This window comes from Eubalaena glacialis, chromosome 13 (genome assembly GCF_028564815.1).
Source record: "Eubalaena glacialis isolate mEubGla1 chromosome 13, mEubGla1.1.hap2.+ XY, whole genome shotgun sequence".
NCBI lineage: Eukaryota > Metazoa > Chordata > Mammalia > Artiodactyla > Balaenidae > Eubalaena > Eubalaena glacialis.
This window is the reverse complement of record NC_083728.1, coordinates 93,622,023-93,644,986: the sequence shown is the minus strand read 5'-3', so window position 1 is coordinate 93,644,986 and position 22,964 is coordinate 93,622,023. Positions and strand designations below refer to the sequence as shown.

Here is a 22,964-nt window from a genome sequence, read left to right as displayed (position 1 = left end):
GTAAAAGAACTATATACTCAAAAGACATTGATAGTAGACATTGAAAACGACATAAATAAATAGAAAGACATTCTGTGTTCACGGACTGGAAGAATTAATACTGTTACACTGTCCGTACAACCCAAAGCAAGCTGCAGATTCAGTGTAATCTCTATCAAAATTCCACTGGCATTTTTGACAGAAATAGAAAAAACAAACTAAAAAGCTTCTGCACAGCAAAGGAAACAACAAAATGAAAAGTGACCTATGGCATGGGAGAAAATATTTGCAAACCATGCATCAAGGAGTTAATATCCAACATATATAAGGAACTCATACAACTGAATGGTTAAAAAAAACCAAAAGCCAATTAAGAAATGGTGAAAGGATCTGAACAGAAGTTTTTCCAAAGAATAAAAATGGCCAACAGATAAATGAAAAGATGCTCAACATCACTAACCATCAGGGAAATGCAAATCACAACCACAGTGAGATATCACCTCACACCTGTTAGGATGGGTATTATCAAAACGACAACAGACAGCAAGTGTTGAAGAATGTGTTGTGCACTGATGGTGCGAATGTAAGCTGGTGCAGCCACTACGGGAAAGAGTATGGAGGGTCCTCAAAAAACTAAAAATAGAACGTGGCCCTCACCCATTGTCTGTGGCCTCTGCACGTCAGATCCGTGTCCAACCGCAGAGGATTCCCAGAGCCCGGGTCTCTGGTATTATTTTCTCCCTGTTTGCCTCCTTTCTGTTTTCCATTTCTCTTTAGCATGTTGCTCATCTTGTAACTCTGTCTCAAGATTTTCCAGTTTGTTTCATCTGTGCTTTTTTTACAGGAGAGTCATCTCAAGTTCCTTATATAAGGGGAGCACTAAACATTTCCACAAGTAAGAAAAAAATCTGGATCTGGTGAACAACGTAGGGTTCAAAAGCTGCTGTTCTTCCTGAAGCCAAGCCCCCCACGGCCAGGGGACAATGACAGAAACGCTGTGACGTGAGCCGTCACAGAAGTCCGGGAGGAGCAGAGGGAGAGGGAGTAGTATGATGTCCATCTTTTCCTAAGCCGGGAGTCAGAAATTACTGCTGCAATCTGAAATTGGGATTTTCCACAGACCTCCATGCAGCCAGCAGCACCATAATCTGTTCTAATTAAATAAATTAGAAAAGCAAATCAGGCTGATATCTTGAATCAAGGTGGCATAACCTGCATATTTATAGCCCTGTCGACAGAGGAGGATTCATGACATATGCTACTGACTTCTGCAGCCACTTTATTAAATGGAATAAATAAAATCCGTGCAAAATGGCACCAGAGTCGGGCTACTGGGATCCTCCCAATCTCAACACTTCTGATTGGTGGTACTGAGATGTTTTTGCCAGAATCAAAGCATGTTTCCCATTAGAACTGACTGATGAAGCTAAATGGGTGAAATGTAATGACTCTCTAAGAAGTGGATGTGTTTTTCAAATTCCCCGTGCCCACATCTGTGGGTCCCACTCCTTCCCCAGCAAGTGAAAGGTAGGGCCGACGGAGCAGCACGCCCCCTGTACCTGTGAGAGGGTGCCTGCCGTGGGCACACCGGGGGCTGGCCAGGCCCCATGGGGCAGACGCGGCAGCTCTCACGTCAAGCAGCAGGGTCCCAGGGTCCCAGAAAAGAGGAGCTAGAAGAGGGGGCTGGCAACTACAGCCTGCACACAAATCCAGCCCACCACCGGTTTTATCTATAAAGTTTCACTGGCACAGAGCCACACCCACCATCTACTGATGGCCCACGGCTGCTACTGAGCTATACAGCCGCAGAGCTGAGCAGCCGTGATCGAGACCACGTGGCCACACAGCCCACAGTACTTACTGTCTGGCCCTTTACAGACAAAGCCTGCTGACCTCTGCGTGAAAAGAAACAGGAGCTTGGGGGTGAGCGATGAGGTGGAGAGAGGCCAAGGAGGAGAAGGGGGCAGTGGAGGTGAGAGGACAGAGCAGGGCAAAGACAGAAACAGACAGACACAAAGAGAGAACAGAAAGAAATACGGAAGGAAGGGGAAGAAGGCTGGAGGGAGAAAGAAGGGCTGGGTGGGGTGGGGGAGGGGCGGGGACAGGGGCCCCCACCTCCACCAGGCACCCAGACCCCAGGGCGCCCCGACCCTGCCCCCCAGGCCAGCGCTCCCTCGGGCGGGCGAGGGACGCTAATACGTCTACACCGTCAGGCCCGGGGGCTGTGGGGATGTCTTCCCTGCATGCACCTGGCTGCTCCCGGTGGACCCCCAAGACAGTGGAACAAAACGGGGACCGAGGGGCTGCGAGCAGTGCTCTGCTCTCGCCTGCGCTGCCGTGCGTCCCCAGACGGTGCTTGCATCGCAGCCTGAGGAAGGATGAGTCGCCTGGAGGCTCTGAGGAGCCCTTAACGAACGGGTTCTATGAAGTTGCGTAACCTCCTACCATCTGTCAATATGTGATGCTCAGCTAATAAACTTCTGTCAGGCAGCTTGAAGCAGCTTCCAAAGTCTCCAAGTGTGGGTCGTTCTCCGAGCCTCTGAGACGTGCAATGTTACTGTTTAATAAAACAAGAAGAGGAAAACTGCCCGAAGGACACCAGCCCCGCCCTGCACGCCTTGGCTCCCGCGTGGGGCCACTCTGACCTGGAGGGTGAGGTCAAAGCCAGGCCTGGCCTCCGAGCCTGTCCCCTCCCTTGGGGCCGTAGGAGCAGACCCACAAGGGACGGCACAGGGGCCTGTCCTGCCCAAACCCTGGCGTCCAGGCTCCAGCCTCCTGAGCCGCAGGCCTCTCCCCGGCTGCTCAGGGCCTCAGAGGGGTGAGACAGGGTTCAGAGAGCCTCGGTGCCCCTGCAAAGGGGTCAGGCTGGAGATGGGAAGCGGGTCTGGGCCGGGGACCCCCCGGCTGCCCCAGAGCCTCACGTGCATGGAGAGAAACCATCCGCCCGCTCCTCCCCCCGCCCCCCCCCCCCGCCCCCCCTTCACCCAGCGCTCCACCCGGAGCTGCACAGAAGCTCTCGGCTCTACCAGGAAACTGCTGGGACTGAAGGCAGGTCAGGCCAGCATCTGGGTTTTGTGACTCGCCTTAAAGGAGGCTCTGCCAACCCCTCTCCTGGGATCTCCTGGGAGAAGGACCGGCAAACCACACACGGAGCACGCCTGCCCCACAGCCCACGGCTGCCACCTGGCTGGGTCTCCCACCTCCCGTCTGAGCCCAGTCCTTCCGGAAAGGCCTCCGGTGCTCACCCTCCTCCTGGTCCATGGAGAGGACGACCACAGTCATCACGACGGCCAGGGCAGTGCCCACAGCCAGGCCTCTGCCACCCACCCTCGGCCGGAGGGCTGAGCACGCCCATCGGGCCTTGTGCAGTGAAGAGACGGGGCCAGTCACACAAGGGGATGGGGGACGGGGGTGGGGGTGAGGGGTGGAGGAGCACTCGCAGGGCTCCCTCCACACGGCCCATCACTGGCCTCGCGGTTCTGGGCACAGCGGGCACCACCTTCACACCCACTTCGCCCGGGGCTCCTCCCAGCTCTTTCCTGAACCCAAGACCTCCCCCCACCCCCGCCAGCCCCCTTCCTGAACCCCTTCCTGTTCTTCGCTAGTGGGCTTAGCTCCTCATGTTGGGGTCACATTCTCCCTAACCCAGACCTCCCCCTGGGATGAGACCAAGTCCAGGGGAGCCACCAGCAGCCACCAGAGGGCCCCCCACAGGAACCCCCCCGGGGATCCCAGGGCCAGCGGGGGCTGGAGGCAGGCGCTGATGGGAGGTGGGCGCCCCCGTCAGGGCTGCACACCCTCCAAGGTGCTCGGGGAGCCCCCCTCCGGGCCCACGTGAGAACAGCTGAGACACTACCGTGGCGCAGCCCCCCCATGGCCCGGCTGGGCGAATCCAGGGAGCTCGATGATGGGGTGACGGGGCTGCAGGCTGCAACGCTCAGGAATGAGGCGAATATTTCCTAATTTTCCCAATGTTTCCCATTTCCCCAATTTCTCCCCTTCTACACCATACTCCCTCCCACCCTCCGGAAACTGTAGAGAAAAGCCTTCTGCCGTGTACGTGTCTCCCCGCACCTGTCACTTCTGTGACGCTACCGAGTGCTGGGAGAAACCCCTTGGGACCTGGAGACTGGCCCCGGCCCTCTGTCCTCGAGTGGACAGCGAGGTGGCCGTGAGCGGTCCGAGCTCTAAGAGGACAGTGCACACCACTGACAAGAGAACGAGGGCAGAGCTCTCTGGAAAGCTGGAAGTCCCACACGTCCCCTCATACTCCACGCTCAGTCCTAACCCTAGAGCCAAGCCTGACAGCAAAGGCCCCTCTGCTCCAGCAGCGCCAGCACGGACATGAACTCGGGCACAGGGTCCTTCCTGTAGGAGGCTCTCTGCGGATCCCGCCAGCCCAGCCCACCCAGGACCCCTCATCCTCATCCGGCACCGGGCGGCTGGCTCCCCCCGCCCCCCACGGAGGCAGCTTCTCCCAGCCAAGCTCCCTCAACTCGGGGCTAACCCAGAGCCACCCAGCTCCAGTTCCCGGTGGCTCCTAATTGGGCGGGGGGCTCCTGGGGGCCTATGCTTGGCGGTGCCCAGTACAGATCAGGTCAGCGGATGGCTGGGGAGGAGGGAAGCAGGAGGGAGGGGGAAGGACATCCTTGTCCCAGTACAGGTTCCCAGAGGGCTGGAAGGAGACGAGAAGGGGTCTTGGTGATGTGCAGGAAAAAGAACCAAGGCTGAGGAGAAGCCCCCGTCCTGTCCGGGGTCCCTCAGTACAGTCCGCATCCCACCCTGGTGGGGGCCTGAACCAGGGAGCAGGACCAGCCGGCTTTGTCTGCTGCCACCTGGTGGAGGCCGGGAGGTGTACAGCCCTCAACAGGAGCAGACCCAGGCCTGACCCACAGGGCACAACGAATCCAACTAGAACCTCCACTTTCCAAAGGTGATGGGTGGTTCCAACACTTGGAGTCAGTCAGCCTTTCTTCAGCTGCCTGCAGACGCTCCAAAAAGGCCAGGGGACAGTGCCCAGTCGGCCTGGCCCGGGAACGCCCTGCTGCAGCCCCTCTGTGCTTGATCCTTTCCATGAACAGCAGCTCAGGCCCGGGTGGGGCTCTCGGAGGGAATTCAAGGGGGAGGGACTTGGGGGGCTCCCTCCCCTACGGGGGCCTGCTGTGCAGGACATGTGGAGAGCAAGAACCCACCCCCGATGGATGGCCTCGCTGGGATGGCCCAAGTCCAGAACACTGGACTCGAGTCCAGAACACTGAGGCTGGTCCAGAACACTGAGGCTGGTCCCAGGGTAACCCCCAGCCTCAAAGATGGGGATCTCAGGTCCTCTGTCCTAACACAGATCCGGGGTCGGTGCGGCCTGGGTGGAGGGCAGGAGGCCATCGGCACCTGTGTCCGGAGAGCACAGGGCAGGGACGGGAGTCCCAGCGTGGACGGGGCGGGGCGGCCGCCAGGGCTGGGAGGCCATTCCTCTGCCCCTCCTCTGTCTGGTGCCTCCCGCCCAGCGCCTGGACTGGCCACGTGAGCCCTCGTGGCGATGATGACGATGGAGAGGAACAGCCGTGGCGGTGACGCTGGCAGAGCCGGTGATGTCCACCCCCCCCGCCGAATTCTCCCGTAAGTCTGGGAGCTGGAAGGGAAGGCTGAGTGACCGCCCCGCTGCACTGCCGACCACAGGAAGGGGAGAAGGGGTCAGGGACTTTCTCTACCAAAACCAGGACAGTCCCAGGCAAACCGGGACGAGCAGCCCCCTGCAGGCAGGACTGAGGTCTGCAGGCAGCAGCGCCCCCCGCCCCCCCCCCCCCCCCGCGGAGCGCGCGCGGACGCCGGGCCCTCACCTCCATCTCCGAGCTGTGCGCGTGCACCTTCTGCACCATGTCCTCGGCCTCGCGCATGCGGCGGGTCAGCTGGGGCGAGTACTCGGCCGGGGTCAGCTCACTGTCGTAGGACCCCAGGATGGCGCGCATGCCGTCCCGCTCCTGTGGGCACAGAGGGCATGAGGTCAGGCCCGGGCGGGCGAGGGGTGTGAGGGAGACGGGAGCAGCGTGGTGGGCTTGGGGTCAAGTTCGAGGGGCAGGCTGCCAGGCGGGGCCCCCTGGGTGGCTCCTTGAAAAGCTCGAGCTGGGCACTTAGCCCAACAGAGCCCACCAAGGCCAAGATGGGCCCTGGCTGCCCTGAAGCCGCAGCCCAGCTTGGCCGGTGCCCGGTGAGCCTGGGGTCCATCCTCGGTGGAGCCACGCTGCCTGCCCGGCCTTGAGCTGCACCGTCTGACCTGCGGTGGCCAGAGACTCATGGGCCAGCGGAGGGCGGGGGCTGCCTCCATCGGGGGTAGGCACCCCTCCCTCTCCGAGTCTGCGGTGTCCCCCAGCTGGGCAGAAGGTCTGAGCCAGTGTTCTGGGTCAGTGTGACCTCCTGAGTCCCGGCAAACAGACCGAGGGACACACCAGTGGGGTCCGCCAGCAAGTGGGTTGGAGTACCCCCGCTCCCGTGACTTCTGACCTGGGCTTTGACCCAGCAACACTCAGAGCGAGGGTCTAAGCAGAAGATGCGGTGGGTAAGGAGAGGTCCCTCTAAGTAGGGAGGTGGCAGGTGTCCAACAGGACCGAGAAACCCTCCCAGAGCGCTCTGAGAGGCCCCAGGACCCCCGCAGCACCAGCTCTGACCTCAGCAAGCTCCTCCCCACCACGCCCCCGAGCCCATGGGGTGCCAGAGGCTACGGTCCTGGGTGTCACCGTGCACCAGCCACGCCCGGCACCCCTCCTCCACATAAAGATGCAGCTCAGGTTTCATGGGGCACACGGACCACACAGCGCTGAGACCACCCCTTAGAGCCACACAGGAGTCCCCACCCAGTGGTACCCTACTGGAAACGATGAAGGCCAACGGCACGAGCCCTGGGAGAGACGGGCGGCTCCTCCTGAGCCACACGGTAAGACCCCTTCCTGAGATGCTGGCGAAGGGAGAACAGCAGGGGAGGCCCTCAGAGACCGAGGGTGTCCCCAAGGCCAGGAATGGAGCCACCCTGGCAGCCGGGGAAAGGGCGCTGGCACGGGGAAAGGAGGCTCCCCTCCCCCACTGTGGGCCTGGAACCATGCGGCCGGACTCTTCTGGACCCAGCCCCCAGGTGTGCAGGGAGGAGACCTCATTCCTAGCAGGCTGCAGCACGAGCTGAGGGCCGGCACCTGCCCTCCTCCTGCCCCCATGTCTCCCGGCTGCGGCCGAGGAGGCCCACACGGGCTGCACAATTAGACAAAATCAGGTCCCCTGCAGAGAGCCAGGCTTAACGAGAGCACCGCTTCTCAAACCTCCCATCTTGCGCATCTCCCGGGTCCTGTGAAACGTCCTTTCAGATTCAGCACGTCTGGGGTGGGGCCTGAGAGTCTGCATTTCTAACAGGCGACGTTGCTGGTGTGCGGGCCACACTGGGGAGCTCAGTGGCCTAGCCTGGGCCAGCACAGCCCAGGAAGAAAAGGTGGCTCCCACGAGACCACGTCCGGGTCCCAGCTCTGCTCCGCGCAACCCGAGGCCAGCGCTTTCGTCCACCTGAGCCTCTTCCCTCATCAGCGGGGTGGGTCACCAGCACATTTCATAGGCCGGCCGGGGCGACTGATGCCCTCCTGGACCAAGCATCCAGCCGCCGGCCTGTGAGCCACGAGGCTCACGTGGCGACAGCAGCCATCTCATCCACACTGGCAAACAGACCTCCACGTATGGACTCCAGGGCGCAGCCCCTCCCGCAGGCATGCCCGGCGCAGCGGCTGGACAAGCTCGTGCAGCCCTGCTCCGCACCCCGGCCGGCGCCCCTCGCAGCCCACACACCCACCAGGGCACTGCGTCCCGGGTGAGCCGCAGGACCAGCCCGCACCAGCACCGACTCTGAGGCACGTCCTCGGACCCTCTGCCCCGTCCTCTCGGCCGCTGCTTCCGTGAGCTGAGGCCTGACTGCCCGGGCAGAGACCTACCCCAACTGCTCCTCCACCCCGAGCACCGATGCCGCCCACCCAGTCTGCCCAGGCCCCTCCTTCTCAGGTGAGACTGGCGAAGACTGGGGCTCACAGGGTCCCCTCTTCTCCCACAGGAGCCCATCGGCCCCCGCCCTCCAAGTTCAGCGGTCTCCTGCGCTCCCGGGCCTCTGGCTGGGCCATCGCCCCAGCACGGACTTCATCATTAGTTGATGACAAAAAATTCAATAAGTGAGAAATTAAAGTTACAAATCCAACTGGAACTGGTCACACATCCGTGGAAAATTTGTTTCCAACAGGAAGGTTTATCGAGTGTCATAATTTTATTGAAATCCTGTATCTTCCCATTGACTTTTACGGTTTCGAGCTGGTTACACAGTTATTATTACCAGAGCGTCGATGCCAGGCAGGGGCCGGGGAGGGGCTTCCTTTCATAAACAAGCTGTAATTGTCACCTTTATTGACCAATAAATCTCCAAAATGCTGCCTCCCACTACGGTTCTCTTCTATTACGTCTCCAGGCTAGCAAAGAAGAAGATATAAAATTGAAAGTTTGCTGTTTGCACCTTTTCAGGAAATTGTTTTGCCATTAGTCATGAAGCAGCGAGAACTGGGCTGGTGTGATCTGATAATGACTTTTTAATGACAGATTCCACTTGTGGTGAAGGTCCCTTCGTTTCCACTTGAACAGGTGTGGGGACTAATCCCTGAACAAACAGACACCCAGCCTGAGAAGAGGAGCCGCGCCGACGCCTCCAGGTACAGACAGGACGGGGCTCCCCTGGGTGCTTCTCCCTAGGGACACCACAGCCCTGTCTGTCCCGGCACCCTTGCTTGTCACGTGATCAACGCAACCCAAAGAGCATGGTCACAGCATCACGCAGGGAGAAATGGACTGAGGACGCGGGGGAGGGGGCAGTGATGGAAGTTGCCCCCGACCCCCAGGCCCAGCCTGCAGCGCCCAGAGGGGTGTGGGAGAGCGGAGGCCGCTACCGGCAGCAAAGGCAGCGGCCGTGACCCTGCTCCAACCCCGCCAGCCCCAGCCTCAGAGCTCCGGTCTGTGACTGACAGGCCGGCCCTGACAGCCCCACACTCCCTGACAGAGGAAGCGTTTGGGGTGATACGTACCGACCCTCCTGCGCACAGGCCTCAATGACCAGATGGAGAAAGCACGGGGCGGTGACCAGGCCTGGCTGGGCGGCAGAGGGTCTAGACACATCCTGCGGAGCGGCAGCCCACGCGCCCAACGCTCTGTGGCTGGCGCTCCTGGCGTCTACCCGGGGCTCGCGCCAATGCCCAACTCGGGGACAAGGCCGGGGCCACTCCGAGTAGGCAGCTCAAGGGTCCAGCCTTGCAATGCCTCTGGGCTGGCTCGGGAGGATGCCAAGAGGACGCCAGGACAGACAGCTCCAGACCCTCTCTACCCGTCACCGTCTTCCTGCCCCTCCTCCCTGACCGCCTCCGAGCTCTGCAGGCTTGTGAGTGGGGACCAGGGCAGTACCAAGGCGATGTGGTCTCTGCAAGTTCTGGAATATTCCCAATAAGAACCCAGAATCTGAGGATGGTAGAGATGAAACCAACGCTTTCTTCTTTTATGTACATGAAGGGAGTGGAGAGCCTCAGTGGTGCTGAGAAGCGGTGGAGAAAGGAAGTCATATAAAGCTTGGAAGGCACTCAGACCAAGTCCAGGCCACTGTTTCCTGGAAAGAAAACGGGGGCACAGAGGTACAAAGTCACGTGTCCCAAGCCCCACAGGGAGGACGGGCACAGACCAGCCAATAACCAGGCGGCGGCAAACCCTACAGCCCCAGGCGCAGCCCGGCAGCCCGAGGGGGGATTCAGCAGGCACCTGCAGGAGGGGCGGGAGGTCCAGGTGGGCACGGAGAGTCCTGCCCGGGGAAGGCTGGGCTAGGGAACGGGGGGGGCCAGAAGCGGGGCGTGCAGGTGGATGCAAGCTGGGGGATACAGAGGGGGTGGGTGCGGAGTCTGAGCAAGGACCCCTCCCTCTAACCTGTCAGCGGATGCTGCCAATTCCGTCCGCAGGAACGCGTTTCCGCGCCCCCTCCCCCGCCAGCAGCTTGTTACCTGGGTGGGGCTGGTTAGGAACGCAGGTTCAGGGCCCACCCGGCCCTTCGGCTCCCCGGGGACGGATTCCGTAAGTGCCGTCCTGTCCCTCAAAGATGCTGAGCCTGCCCTCACCTCAGGCCTCAGCTTTGCTGACCCCTCAGCCTGGAAATTTCTCCCCCGGGACACGTCTGGCCCTCTCGTCCTTCAGGCCCGTCCCCGCCGGCCACGCGGCCTAGCGCACCTCACCACACACAGCTCTGCTCACCCCCATCACCGTCCGTCTTTCCTTCTACAACTCAAGCCCCAGGTCTCCCAGGCCTGGCCAGCTCTAGGCTGAAGGGGAAACCAGTGACGGGTGGGGGGAGGAGGGGGGAATCCTCTCCTGAAAGGCTACGGCTTATCAGCAGGGAGGCAGACCCTTCCGCACATGTGGTTTCACTCAGATCAGCCCTCTCTGCAGGCAGAGGAAAGGGTCCTACGACTCCAGCATCCGACAGCTCTGCGTGAACGGGCAAAGCCGTGGACACGGAGGACAGTGTTCCGGAGGCACGAGGAGGGGGAGAAAAGCCAGGCAGGCGGGAGAATGAGTCGGAGAGGCAAGAACACGCAGAGGCGGAGCTCTAAGAACGCACACACACGCGTGTGCACACACACGTGTGAGATAAGCCTTCACCAGGCCAAGTCCCCCATCTGCCTGCTCACCTGAAGGGAGCAGGCAGAGAGCGCTTCTCAATGCTTCTGTCTGTAATGGCCCCTAAGGCCACCAGCAGAAGAGCCCCGCTGGCGTGCGGGGCCTCCCAGGAGCGCTGCCAGAACCCCCGCTACCCTGGAGACCTCCCGCCTGCCTCCCCTCCTTCATCCTCCTCTCACTGCCCCTGGGCAAGAGCGGGCTCAGCGGGCAGGGGGCATGGGGGCAGGGGAAGGGGGGCAGGGGTGAAATGCAGGCCTCAGGATGGGCCCAAGGACCAGGCCCGTAGCTCCTGGGCGCTGCAGAGGGCGCGCAGACAGTGAGGGGCCACGACAGACCCCGGGGGGGGGGCCCAGGGGGGAGGTCGCGGACGCAGAGGCCCCAGACGCTTTAGGAAGCGTCTGGGCTTCCTGGTGGGCACCGCTGGGGAAGGGCGCTCCACGGCATGCCCTCGTGGGAGAGCAGCGGTGGTGATGATCACCTTCAACATCAGCTGGTCCTCCAAGTGTGGTAATTAACGCTGAGCTTTGCCGTGCAGCCCCAAAATATGCTGACGAATCCCCAGGGATGGAGAAACACGCACACGCCCCACGCAGAGGCTGAAGAAGCACATGCTGGTGGAAGCATACACCACTGCGACACTGAGGACGGGCCTGCCCCCCGCTGGGTATTTGCGAGGTGCTGCCTGACGCAGGCCCATCAGAGCTGCAAGCCTGGGCCTTGGGGTGGGAGGGGGCAGGGGAGAGAAGGGCTGGGGGCCCTGAGGACGAAGATGCTGAGCCACAGCCCCCAGGGCCTGCAGTGAGGAGGGCCACGGCCCAGGGGAGGCATGGGGCCCACAAGGAGGACGCCCAGGCGAGAGCTCAGACCCTGAAGGAAGCCGGCACCCCCAAGGGAGCGCCAATGAGGGAGGAGGAGGGGGCATCAGCCGAGGGCCCAGGAAGGTGCGAGCACCCCGGCCGGCTGGGCCCAAATCCTGACTTCACAAAGACTAGCTGTGTGACCTCAGGAAAAATAATTGCCCTCCCTGAGCCTCAGGACTGTGAAACGAAAAGCACAAGAAACCTCTCGGGGTGGCTGAGGTCCTAGCAGAGCACTGGGCACGTGGTGCTTTGGCACGGCTGGCGCCCGCCAGGGCCACAGGGGCAGCAGCAGCGGTGCGGTCACTGCTGCCCCCACCCCCACTTCATCTAGTTCTTCTCTGGCGCCCAGGGCAGACGGTGGGCAGGACACGGAGAGGCCGGCCCTTCCCGCGGCCCAGCGCGCCCCCGCTTCAGAAGCCCCCCACCCAGCGAGGCAGGCATTGCCGGGGCATTCTCGAGCCCACTCCTCGGGGGGGAAACCACATCGGAGACGAGGTCCTGCCGATCCCAGAGCGCGAGCCCAGAGGCCAGGCCACAGCGTCAGGGGCCCCACTTCCGGCCCTCCTGGCGGGGCGGGGGGCATCCCTGTGTGTTTTCACCGTCACAACCCCACCTCCCGGCCAGAGCTGCCACCCAATTCACCCTCCTGGCCGACCGCTCAGCCCCCCACCCACCTGCATGGCTCCACGGGGGCCCTTCCAACCCAGCCCTTCCGCCCCCACGAGCCCTCAACAAGTCTAGCACCTCTACCCGACCCCGCTCATCCCACAATGCCGTCGTGTTTTAATAAGAAAATGAAATTCATGACCTTAAACAGCTACAGAGTCCTGTTCAGATGGCCTCTCCCCTCACACGGAGTCACCAAAAGAAACGCAGTGGATGGGGGCAGAAACGTGGAACTGCTGCGCGGGATGCCACGCGGGAGGGTAGAAGCCGGCCTCCGCGAGCTGCGTTGCTGGGCCCAATCCTGGCCGCTCGCTTCCCAAACGAGTGGGCAGTGCAGAGGTGGGCTGTGCCTCCACCTCCTGGGGTCCCCTGAGAGCCGTGATGAGCACCGAGGGGTCCCAGTGTCAGGTGTGTCTGGGTTGGACAAACCCAAGCCCAAATCCTGACTCCACCACAAACCAGCTGTGCAACCCTGGGCAGGTGACTTAACCTCTCTGAACTCGCCCTTCTCACGCAAAATGGGGGCATGACCACCCGAGGGAGGGGCTGAAAGATGAACAAAGATTACTTGATAAACACGAAACGGTGCCTGCGGAGAGAAGGGCTGGGGATGGTCTCGTACAGCCATGAGGGCCACAGGAGGAGGGGAGGACGGGCCCACGGCTGGCACCTCCACCTCCCAATGCCTGCCTCTCTCCTCCCGCCCCCCTGATCCCGCCCCAGGCTCACTGGCCCAAACACGTCAGCTTTTCCTTCCGCCAGCTGATGGTCTCGGTACCCCTGCACCCAGGCAGGTGTGGCAGCTTGCTCACGGGCGCAGCACTTTACAGGCCACAAGCCGTCACGTGTGTCATCCCGTGTGCTCTTCAAAACTGCATCAGGCAGGGCTCCCAGCCTGTGGTCACCAGGATCCAGTGCTGGCGACCAGCTCTGGGACAAAACGGCCGGTGTGGCCGTGGTCTCCTCACACCTGCCCCTCTGAGCGGCTGGAAGCTGAAACCACAAGGGCCTGAGCCCACGGGCAAGGCCAGCGGTCACTGGTCTGAGGCCCCAGCACATCCTGGTCCTACCACCACACGGCAACCCACAGGGACCAGGCCCCAGGACCGGGGGGCCTCCTCCTTAGCCTCCCACTCCTGTTATCAGGACCAGACTGCTCACAGACAGCACGGGGCTGGCACAGCGGAGCAAAGGGATCCAAGGACATCAAGACCACAGGGGACACTCCCCACCAACCCGAGAGCAGCTCTGAGCTCGTGAGCGGGGTGCCCCTCCCACCCACGCTGCCCGGGCACCAGCCGACGGGGCTCCCGCGGGAAGGAGGCAACCCCCAGGGGCTGCGGAGGCGAAGGAACCGACGCAACTTCAACTCCATCTAAAGACAGCAAGAGGCGGGAGAGGCGGCCACCCTCTGAGGCTACAGACACCAGCAAACGGGGCGCTCAAACCACCTGACACGTTCTGGAAAACCCACAGCACTCAAGAAAGATGAAATTCACTTTCTCGCTGTGTTCACTGATGCGGAAGCAATTCCGGAAGAAAAGAAGGGACCCCGCGAGGGAGGGGAGCCGCGAGGGCAGCTCGGAAGAGAAGAACCACAGCCTGGCTGTGCAACCTCCTGGAGACCGGACGTCCAAGAGCCCAGCGGGCTGCACCCCGCCCACGCCCCTCCCCAGGGACGTCTGACGGCGCTGGCCGGGAAGACGACGTCCACCCACGGCCCCGCCCCGCCCTGCGGCGCCCCCTCCACCCTCACGCCTCTGGTCGCAGCCCCTAATCCTGCCGCCCTCTCCAGGACACCTCTGCTCATGGCGCAGCCCCCTGCAAGGAGGCTGCAGGGCCTCCACTGCCGCCTCTTGACCCTGGCTGGTTCTGGGGACCCGGGCCCCACCTCTGCAGCCCCACAGCTCAAGTCAAGGACACGATGCCCGGGGACACTGGCATTTCTGCCCCAACACTGGACCAGGACGTGGCCTGTAACTTCCCCGATAGGTGCTCTGAATGTCGATTATCAGGGGAGAAGACGTTGAAGAAAGGAGAAAGGACGTGAGAAAAGGTGCCACGTCCAGAAGACCGGTGAGCTGCACGCAGCCCGCACACTGGCAGGGCCGAGGGCTGGCACTCGAGATGCTTCTCCTCCATCCACCTCCACCTGCACCCTTCCCACCCCGATGCCGCGAGATGAGCCGGACCCAAAGCCCCTGCACTACAGACACGAGCCCCTGCCCGAGCCCCTGAGAGGGGCGGGGACCTGGGCTGCCAGGACTCCCTGGGCCACCTCCACCTGGGCCTTCGCCTCCCTGCACTGGGAGACGTGAACTCCAGCCGACGGCTGCAGGCTCGCAGGGTCAGAGGCCCTGCTTCCTCGGGTGCTGCCCAGCGCCGACGGGACCGCGGCCAGAGGGGACGTGCCACACCTGGCGACTTCACCCGCACTCCAGCACCGGGACCAACCGCCCCTCCTGAGCTCCCGAGACCAGGCTCATCCTGCCCCACGGGCTCTGCCACGGACGGACCCGGCAGACTCCGCCCCACGGAGGCTGCCCTCCCCTGTGCCGCGCCTCACGTGAACGAACCCCAACCTCCCGGCTCCTCCTCCCGGACTAGGGCTTCCCTGGGGTGGACGTGGATCTGGCTGATATACGGGCCGTCGTGCGGGAAGAAGCAGACACGTGGTGCCTGCACGGGGTGGGGGATCAGATCAGAGAACCAGGACCAAAAAAGCCAATAACCACAGCGGGCGAACTTGTAAACGCTCTGTGCACAGTGGTCTACACACACACACACACACACACACACACACACGTACGTCAGCAGCGGCGTTAGGGAGACACTGTGTACAGCAGCCCCAGGCTACACGTGCACTCAGGCAAGCGGCAGGGGCAAGCACAGACCCCTGCTGGAAGAGCAGAGCTCCAACCCAGGCATCAAACACATTCCAAAGATAAAGTCCTAAGGCTCGTAAGCTCACAGTGAAAACAAAATCACAAAATACATATGAAAACAGACGAGCAAAGGCGAGAATTAGGAGAATGAAACCCACGATATTCAGCAACAGAGTAGCTGGGAGCAGCGCGGACAGGAAGTCTGCACGGCGTGTTTCCAACAAGAAAGAAAGATCTAAATTACGAGTGAGGAACAATATGCCAAAGAAACAAGACGGAAATTAAACACAAACAAAAACAAAACACAAACAAAATAAAGCCAAGCAGAGTAAAAACAGACCAAATATAATAACTAAAATAGCAATTTAAGTGCGCCTAAAGAGAGATTTCCCAAATTGAACGATAAATATAAAGAAGAAACAGAAGAACAAAAGACAGACAGAAAATATGGAAACAGGCTGAGAGACACACAGGGCAGATGGGAAAGTCTTACAGGTTTCTAACAAAATTATGGAAAAAGAGTATAAAGGACAGATGGGGCAACAATCAAGGAAATAACGGTTGAGAAATTTCCAGAACTGACTTTAAAAAATACCCACCCTCAGGTTCAGAAACCATCACACATTCCAAAGCGTGGGGCGGGGGGGACATGCCTAGACACAGCCAGTTAAAGTGCAGAGCACCCTGGACACATGTGGATCCAAGCAAGCAGCAGACGGGAAGGAATGAGCTGGGGGAGGGTGGAATTACATCTTCCAAGTGCTGAGAGAAAAGAAAAGTTTACCAGCAACGCAACTTCTCTAGATGGAAGTGCTAATCTAAACAATCAGGACTTCACAGGGTCACAACATGCCCAGCTCGTGGGGTTTGACTAAAGCAGCTGATGAGGAAATAACATATTTAAATGCCTACAAGCTCTAGAAAACAAAGCTGCAGAGAATGTGAAGAGAGGGCCACCAGGAGTTGCTGAGAGAGATACATGCGCACGAATGGCCTCTGGAAGCACAAACAAGAAGCCTGGCTGCCTCTAGGTAGATGAGCAAGGTGGGCAGACAGGGTAGCAGGGGAGGCGTACTTCTCGCTGTCTTCCCTCTTATAACTTTTACATTTGTAAGATGTAGATATTATCCACTGAACACATTACTTACTGAAAAAATGCAAATTGAAAACAGAAAGTCAGGAAAAAAACCGCTATAACTAAAATATAATAAGAGCATTTAAGGGAATTCCCAGCCTTCAATTACTCCTGAGGCAGATAAAGATTTCATTAACTATCCATTCATTAAATAAACCACTAAAAGAAGAGAGACAGAGAAAAATACAAAAGAAAAAAAAAGAAACAACATGACAAAAAAGCTCCAATAAATTCAAAAGAAGGCAAGAAAATGGGAAGGCAGCAAACAATGAGACTAATAAAAAGTACTAAATAAGATGGAAGAACGCAAAACTAAATCGGAAGAATGAACAACATAAACAGACTAAACTTCCAATTAAAAGACAAGGGTGGGCCATGCCGCGTAAAGAAAAACAAGTGTCAGCTCAACCTACTGACATGAAACACAACCACAGAGAGTTTCAAAGCAAAATAAATGGAAAAACATTAACAAAAGAAAGCTGTAGATATTTCAATATCAGACAAAATGTAACAAAAGGCATCAAGTTTCACTACAGGTAAAGAGCCTCATCACAGAACAAAAAAAAGGTTCAGTTAATTCATTAGGACTATTTGGGAGTTTTAAACTTGTAAGAATACAAAATACATAAAGCAAGTATCAATAAAATGGCAAGACTAATAATATGTGTCTAACAGTAACTGACAGGCTGAGCAAAGAGAGATTAAAATTCTGAAGAGCATTGTTAAAATTTTGATCTAGAAGATATTTATTGAATGCTGCCCCAAACAACTTGGGGTGACACATTGTTTTTAAGCACATAAAGAACATTTATAAAAATTTAACAAGTTCTGTAACATAAAACACATCTCAACAAATTTCAAATGAAGTATCATTCAGAACTAATTCCTAAACTAAAAAGTGATCAGAAATCAATTCTAAAAAGATTACCAAGAAAACCCAATACATTTCTAAATTTAAAAACATCTCAATTAACAACAGGTCAAATGAAACACCATAAAGGAAATTTGATCATTACACAGAACTGTGTAATGAAAACATAAAGCTAGTGTTACTGCTGTGAAAATTCCTCAGACTTTCCTGCATTTCATACTTTGACAAAAAGGTTTTTTTATAAGAAATGGCCAAGCTATACACCCCTGTACTATCTGCAAGCCATGCACACGCCCACACCCCATCACACACACACACACCCCCCCAGGACTCTGCACTCTGCACTCTGCACACATGGGCCCCACTACAGACAGATGCTCCCTTGCACACATAAACATTCCTACACAACTACTGGGATGCAAGAAAAAAGAACTTAGCAGGAAATTTATAAATCTAGTGGTTATATTAGAAAACCTAAAAACTGAAAATTAATGAGCTATCCAACCAACTTCAAATAAGAAAAAGTATAAAACAGCACATGCAAAGAGTATAAGGCTACAAATAATAAAGAGCATAAATGAATAAAAGAGAAAACAAAGACAAAAATATGTCAATAGAAACTTCCCAAACTGACACGTAAAAGAGAAAAATAATGAAGAGAGTATCTAAGAACAGTAGGACAATGACAAAAGGCGTAAGATATGCATAACAAGAATACGAGAGGAGAAGAAAGTAAAAAAGGAGAAGAAATCTTTGAACAATGGCTATTTTCCAAAATGAATGACAGTCACCAAACCACAGATCCAGGAACTTCAGAGAATATTAAGATAATTACCCAAAAAACCTACCTAGGCATATCATATTCAAACTTCAGAAAATCAAGGGCAGAGAAATCCAAAAGATGCCAGAAACCATACAAGTGAGATGAGAATGTAGGGAAATATTATAAACGTTGACAGAAAAAACCCACCATCCTAGAATTCTGTATCCAGTGAAATTACCCTTCAAGAGTAAAAAATAAAGATTTTCTCAGACCAAAAAAAAAAAAAGAGAGAGAGAGAGAGAGAGAGAGAGAGGGTTTGTTGCTGGTACACCTGCCCTAAAAAATATTAAAAGGCATTCTTGAGAGAGAAGCAAAATGATAGAGGCCAGAAAGTCAGATCTACGTAAAGAAAGGAAGAGATTCAGAAAAGGAATAATTGAAAGTAAAACAGAATCTTTTACTTTTCTTAGTCATAACTGATCTAATGGATAACCACTCAAAGCAATAGCAGCAATGATGCATTGGGTGCCTGCAGCACCTGCGTACGTGCAACGAAGGACAGCACTACTATACAGGACGTGAGAGAGGACTTGGGAAGACAGTTATAAGGTGAGTGCACTAAACTGTGAAACGGTACAGTGTGATTTCAAAGTGCACTCAGATTACTTTTAAATGTGCATTTCAAACTCCAGGGCAGTCATTAAAAAGAATTATTTAGGAAGTATAATTCATGAGCTAAGAGAGAAGAAGAACTGGAATCATATAAAATGCTCAGTTAACACCAAACAAGGCAGATCAAGAGGGGAAGATAAAAAAGAAACAACGAACAAGTGTCCTAATAGAAAACAGCGACAGACCCCAGAGATACTGAACAAGTGACACCAGCTATCACATCACGTGTGAATGATCTAAACACGCCGATTAAAAGATACTGTCACAATGGTTTAAAAAACAAGATCCCATTATGTTGTCTATAAAAAACCCATATTAAATATAAAAACACAGATGGACTTAAAAGTTAAGGGATAAAGATATGCCATGCTAACCTCAATCAAAAGAAAGAAGGTGGCAGGCCTTATTAATCTCAGGCACAGCAGACTTCAGGACAAAGAAAGCTATCAGGGATAAAGAGGGGCATTACACAAGGATAAAGGGGTCAATACTCCCAAGAAGACATAATGCTTAACACATATGTGCCTAAAAACAGGGGGTCAAATTACATGAAGCAAAACTGACAGAACTGCAAGTAGAAAGAGATGTATCCACCTGGCATAGCTGGAGACCTCCACACCCCTCTATCAGTAACTGACAGATCCAGCAGGCAGGAAATCAGTGAGGACACAGTTGAACCAAACAGCACCATCAATCAACTGGGTCTAATTGACACTGATAAAATACTTCATCCAACAACAGCAAGATACACATTGTTCTCAAGTCACATGAACATTCACCAAGATAGACCACATTCTAGGACATAAAACACATCTAAACACATTTAAAAGAACACAGATCAAGCAAGGTAAGCTCTCAGAGCATATTGGAATTAAACTGGAAATCGGTAACAGAAAGATGGCTAGACAATCCCAAAATAGGTGGAGATTAAACAACACTTCTAAGTAACACACAGATCAAAGAAGAAGTCTTAAGAGAAATTTAACAATATTTTTAACAGAATGAAAATGAAAACACAACTTACCAAAATTTGTGGGATGTAGGAAAAGCAGCAATTCGAGGGAAATTTATAGCTTTAAATTCATATTTAGAAAAGAAGATCTAAAATCAATCATCTAAGCTTCCATCTTAGGAAACTAAAAGAAGAGCAATATAAGCCTTAAGCAAGCAGAAGAAAATCGTAATAAAAATAAGAACAAAAACATCAATGAAACTGGAAACAGGAAGTCAATTGAGAAAACAAACAAAACCAAACACATGTTCTTTGAAAAGGTAGCAAAAATGATAAACCTCTAAGTAGGCTGACCAAGATAAAAAGAGAGAAGACACAAATTACTAGTATCAGAAATGAGAGAGGGGTTATCACTATTAGTCCCATGGACGTAAAAAAGAATAAAGCAGTATTATCAACAATGCTATACCCAGAAATTTTAAAACTTAGATGAAGTGGACCAATACCTTGAAAGACGCAAACTATCAAAATTCACAAGAGGAGAAATAGAAAATCTGAGTAGGCCTGTATCTATGAAAGAAATCAAATTAATAATTAATAACCTTCCTAAAAAGAAAGCACCAGACCCATATGGTTTCCCTGAACTCTGCCAAATATTTAAGCAAGAAATTATATCAATTATCTAAAATCTCTTCCAGAAAATAGAAGCAGTCATACATACATTTCTGTGTATGATACTGTAATGGTGGATACATGACGTCATGCATTTGTCAAAACCCAAAGAACTCTACAACACAAAGAGTAAAGTTTAATGTAACTGATGGACTTTAGTTAATGATAATGTATCGGTATTGGTTCATTAACTGTGACCTTTATAGCACACTAATGCAGGATGTTAATATTAGGCAAAACTGTGAGGTGGGGGAAATAAGATGGGAGCTCTATACCATCTTCTTGGTTTTTCCGTAAACTCTTCCAAATGCAAAGTTTACTAATTAAAAAATATTCTGTAAAATGGACATTAACATAACCCTCTGCGCCGCCCCCCCCCCCAAAAAAAAACAAGCAACAAGCAAAAAAACAATAAAAGGCACTGGAGTCGAGGGAGAACAAATCAGCTGCCCGAGTCAGATGACAGCACATTTCTGAACAGAGTCAATGGAAGTCAAAAGACAGTGGAAAGAACCCTCAAAGGGCACAGGTGGAAGGCAGCCAACCTAGAATTCTACACTCAGCAAAAAAAAATCCTCAAAAAATAAGTTTAGTAAATACATTTTCAAACCAAGAAAAACTAAGACAATTCCTCAGCACACATCACACCAAGGGAAGTACTAAAGGGTATTAGGACAGACAGAAGAAAAATGATCTCATGGACGTTTATGCAGGTGGTAACAAATATGTATAAAAGCAAAGTCACAATGGAAATTGATAAATATTTTGAACTAAATAAGAAAAATAGAGTATATCAACACTAAACTATGCATCTAAATTTATAGCCTTAAATGCACACATGAGAAGAGAAGGTTAAAACCAATCATCTGCATATACAGCTCAAAAAGTCAGAACAAGAAAAACAAATTAAACCAAAGAAAGGTAATAATAAGTATAAAAATAGAAATTAATGAAATAGAATACATACAGTATAGAATCAATAATACCAAAAGTTGGCTCATTCAAATGATTAATTGATGAACCCTTGATGAGACAGATCAAGAGAGAGATTAAATACAAATAATGAGAATGAAAAAGACATAACTACAGACCATAAAAATATTTTAAAATCTAACAAGATATACTGAACTTCACACGAATTTAAAACTTCAGATAAAATGATAAAATAGACACTCTCTTAAAAAACAAAGCTTAGGGCTTCCCTGGTGGCACAGTGGTTAAGAATCTGTCTGCCAATGCAGGGGACATGGGTTCGATCCCTGGCCTGGGAAGATCCCACATGCCGTAGAGCAATGAAGCCCGTGCACCGCAACTACTGAGCCTGTGCTCTAGAGCCCAGGCTCTAGAGCCACAACTACTGAGCCCACGTGTCACAACTACTGAAGCCCACGTGCCTGGAGCCCGTGCTCTGCAACAAGAGAAGCCACGACAACGAGAAGCCCGCGCACCGCAACGAAGAGTAGCCCCTGCTCACCGCAACTAGAGAAAGCCCGCGCGCAGCAACAAAGACCCAACACAGGCAAAAATAAAAAACAAATAAATAAATTTATTAAAAAACCCACAAAGCTTATCATAACTGAATCAAGAAGAAAAAGAAAATCTGAATAGTTTCAAAGTTATTAAAAGAAAAGAAAGCCCCAATATAGAATCTTACCAACACAAGAACTCCAGGTCTAGATGCCTTTATTGGTGAATTCTACCAAACTTTTAAGGAAGAAATACCACCAGTCTTACACAAATTATTACAAAGAAGGGAAAAGAGAATTTCCTAACTCATTTTATAAAGCCAGAACAACCATGACACCAAAACCTGACAAGAACTTTATAAGAAATAAAAATTGTCAAGATCTCTCATAAACACAGATGCAAAAATCCCTGAAACTGCTTATTAGCAAACCAAATAAAGCATTACTTACAAAGGATAATCCACAGACAAGTTTGTTTATTCCTGGAATGCAGTTTGCTTTAACATTTGGAAATCAATTAATTAAATTCTCCAAATTAACAGAATAAAAAAGAAAATCATGATCATCTCAATATATGCAGTAAAAGCATTTCATTAAAATTCAACAGCTATTCATGATTAAAACAATAAAACGAAAAACCCTCACAGCAAATGAGGAACGGAAAGGACCCTCTTTGATCTGATAGATTCCCACACGACAGTCATCATCTGTGACAGGGAAGGGTTGAAAAGGAAGCAAAGCTATTGACATTTCTGTTCAAAACAGTACTGGGGACTCTAAGTAGTAGAATAAGGCAACAAAAGACATAAAGGTATGAAGATCAGAAAGAAATGAAAAACTATTATTAGTAGCTGACACAACTGTGAACATAGAAAATCCAATAAAACTTACAAATAAATGATTAAAATAAGTAAACTTAGTAATGTTGCTGGATCAAAGTCAAAATTCAAAGTTCAATTACATTTGTACATGCCAGCAAAAAGAGTTAGAAAAAGAAATCCTGGCAAAGATGCCATTTATAATATCATCATTAAAAAAAAAAACCCTATGAGATAAGACGTCTACCTAGGAAACTTTAAAAACATTACTGAGAGAAATTAATGACCTAAAAACGTGGAAGCAAATAAAGATGTTCATGGATCAGAAAACGTAACGTTACAGAGATGCTATTTGATCACTGCACTCCCAGTAAAGTCTTGGCAGGTTTACTGGTGGAAACTGACACTTGACAGGAAAATGCAGAGGGTGGTGGTCAGCCCCGGCAGTCGGATGACAAGGGGGGGCGGCCTCCCTATCAGAGAGCGAGGCTCAGTAACTACGGCAG

General features: G+C 53.3%; 1 protein-coding gene across 3 annotated transcripts in view; it reads right to left on the bottom strand.

Moving 5' to 3' along the window:
* MAD1L1 (mitotic arrest deficient 1 like 1) overlaps nt 1-22,964 on the bottom strand; it is a 342,045-nt gene that overhangs the window by 126,376 nt on the left and 192,705 nt on the right. For all 3 annotated transcript variants that reach the window (XM_061208639.1, XM_061208640.1, XM_061208638.1), the window contains one exon: nt 5,817-5,957. In XM_061208639.1, the coding sequence (XP_061064622.1) occupies nt 5,817-5,957 (141 nt within the window). The remainder of the gene's footprint in view (nt 1-5,816; nt 5,958-22,964) is intronic.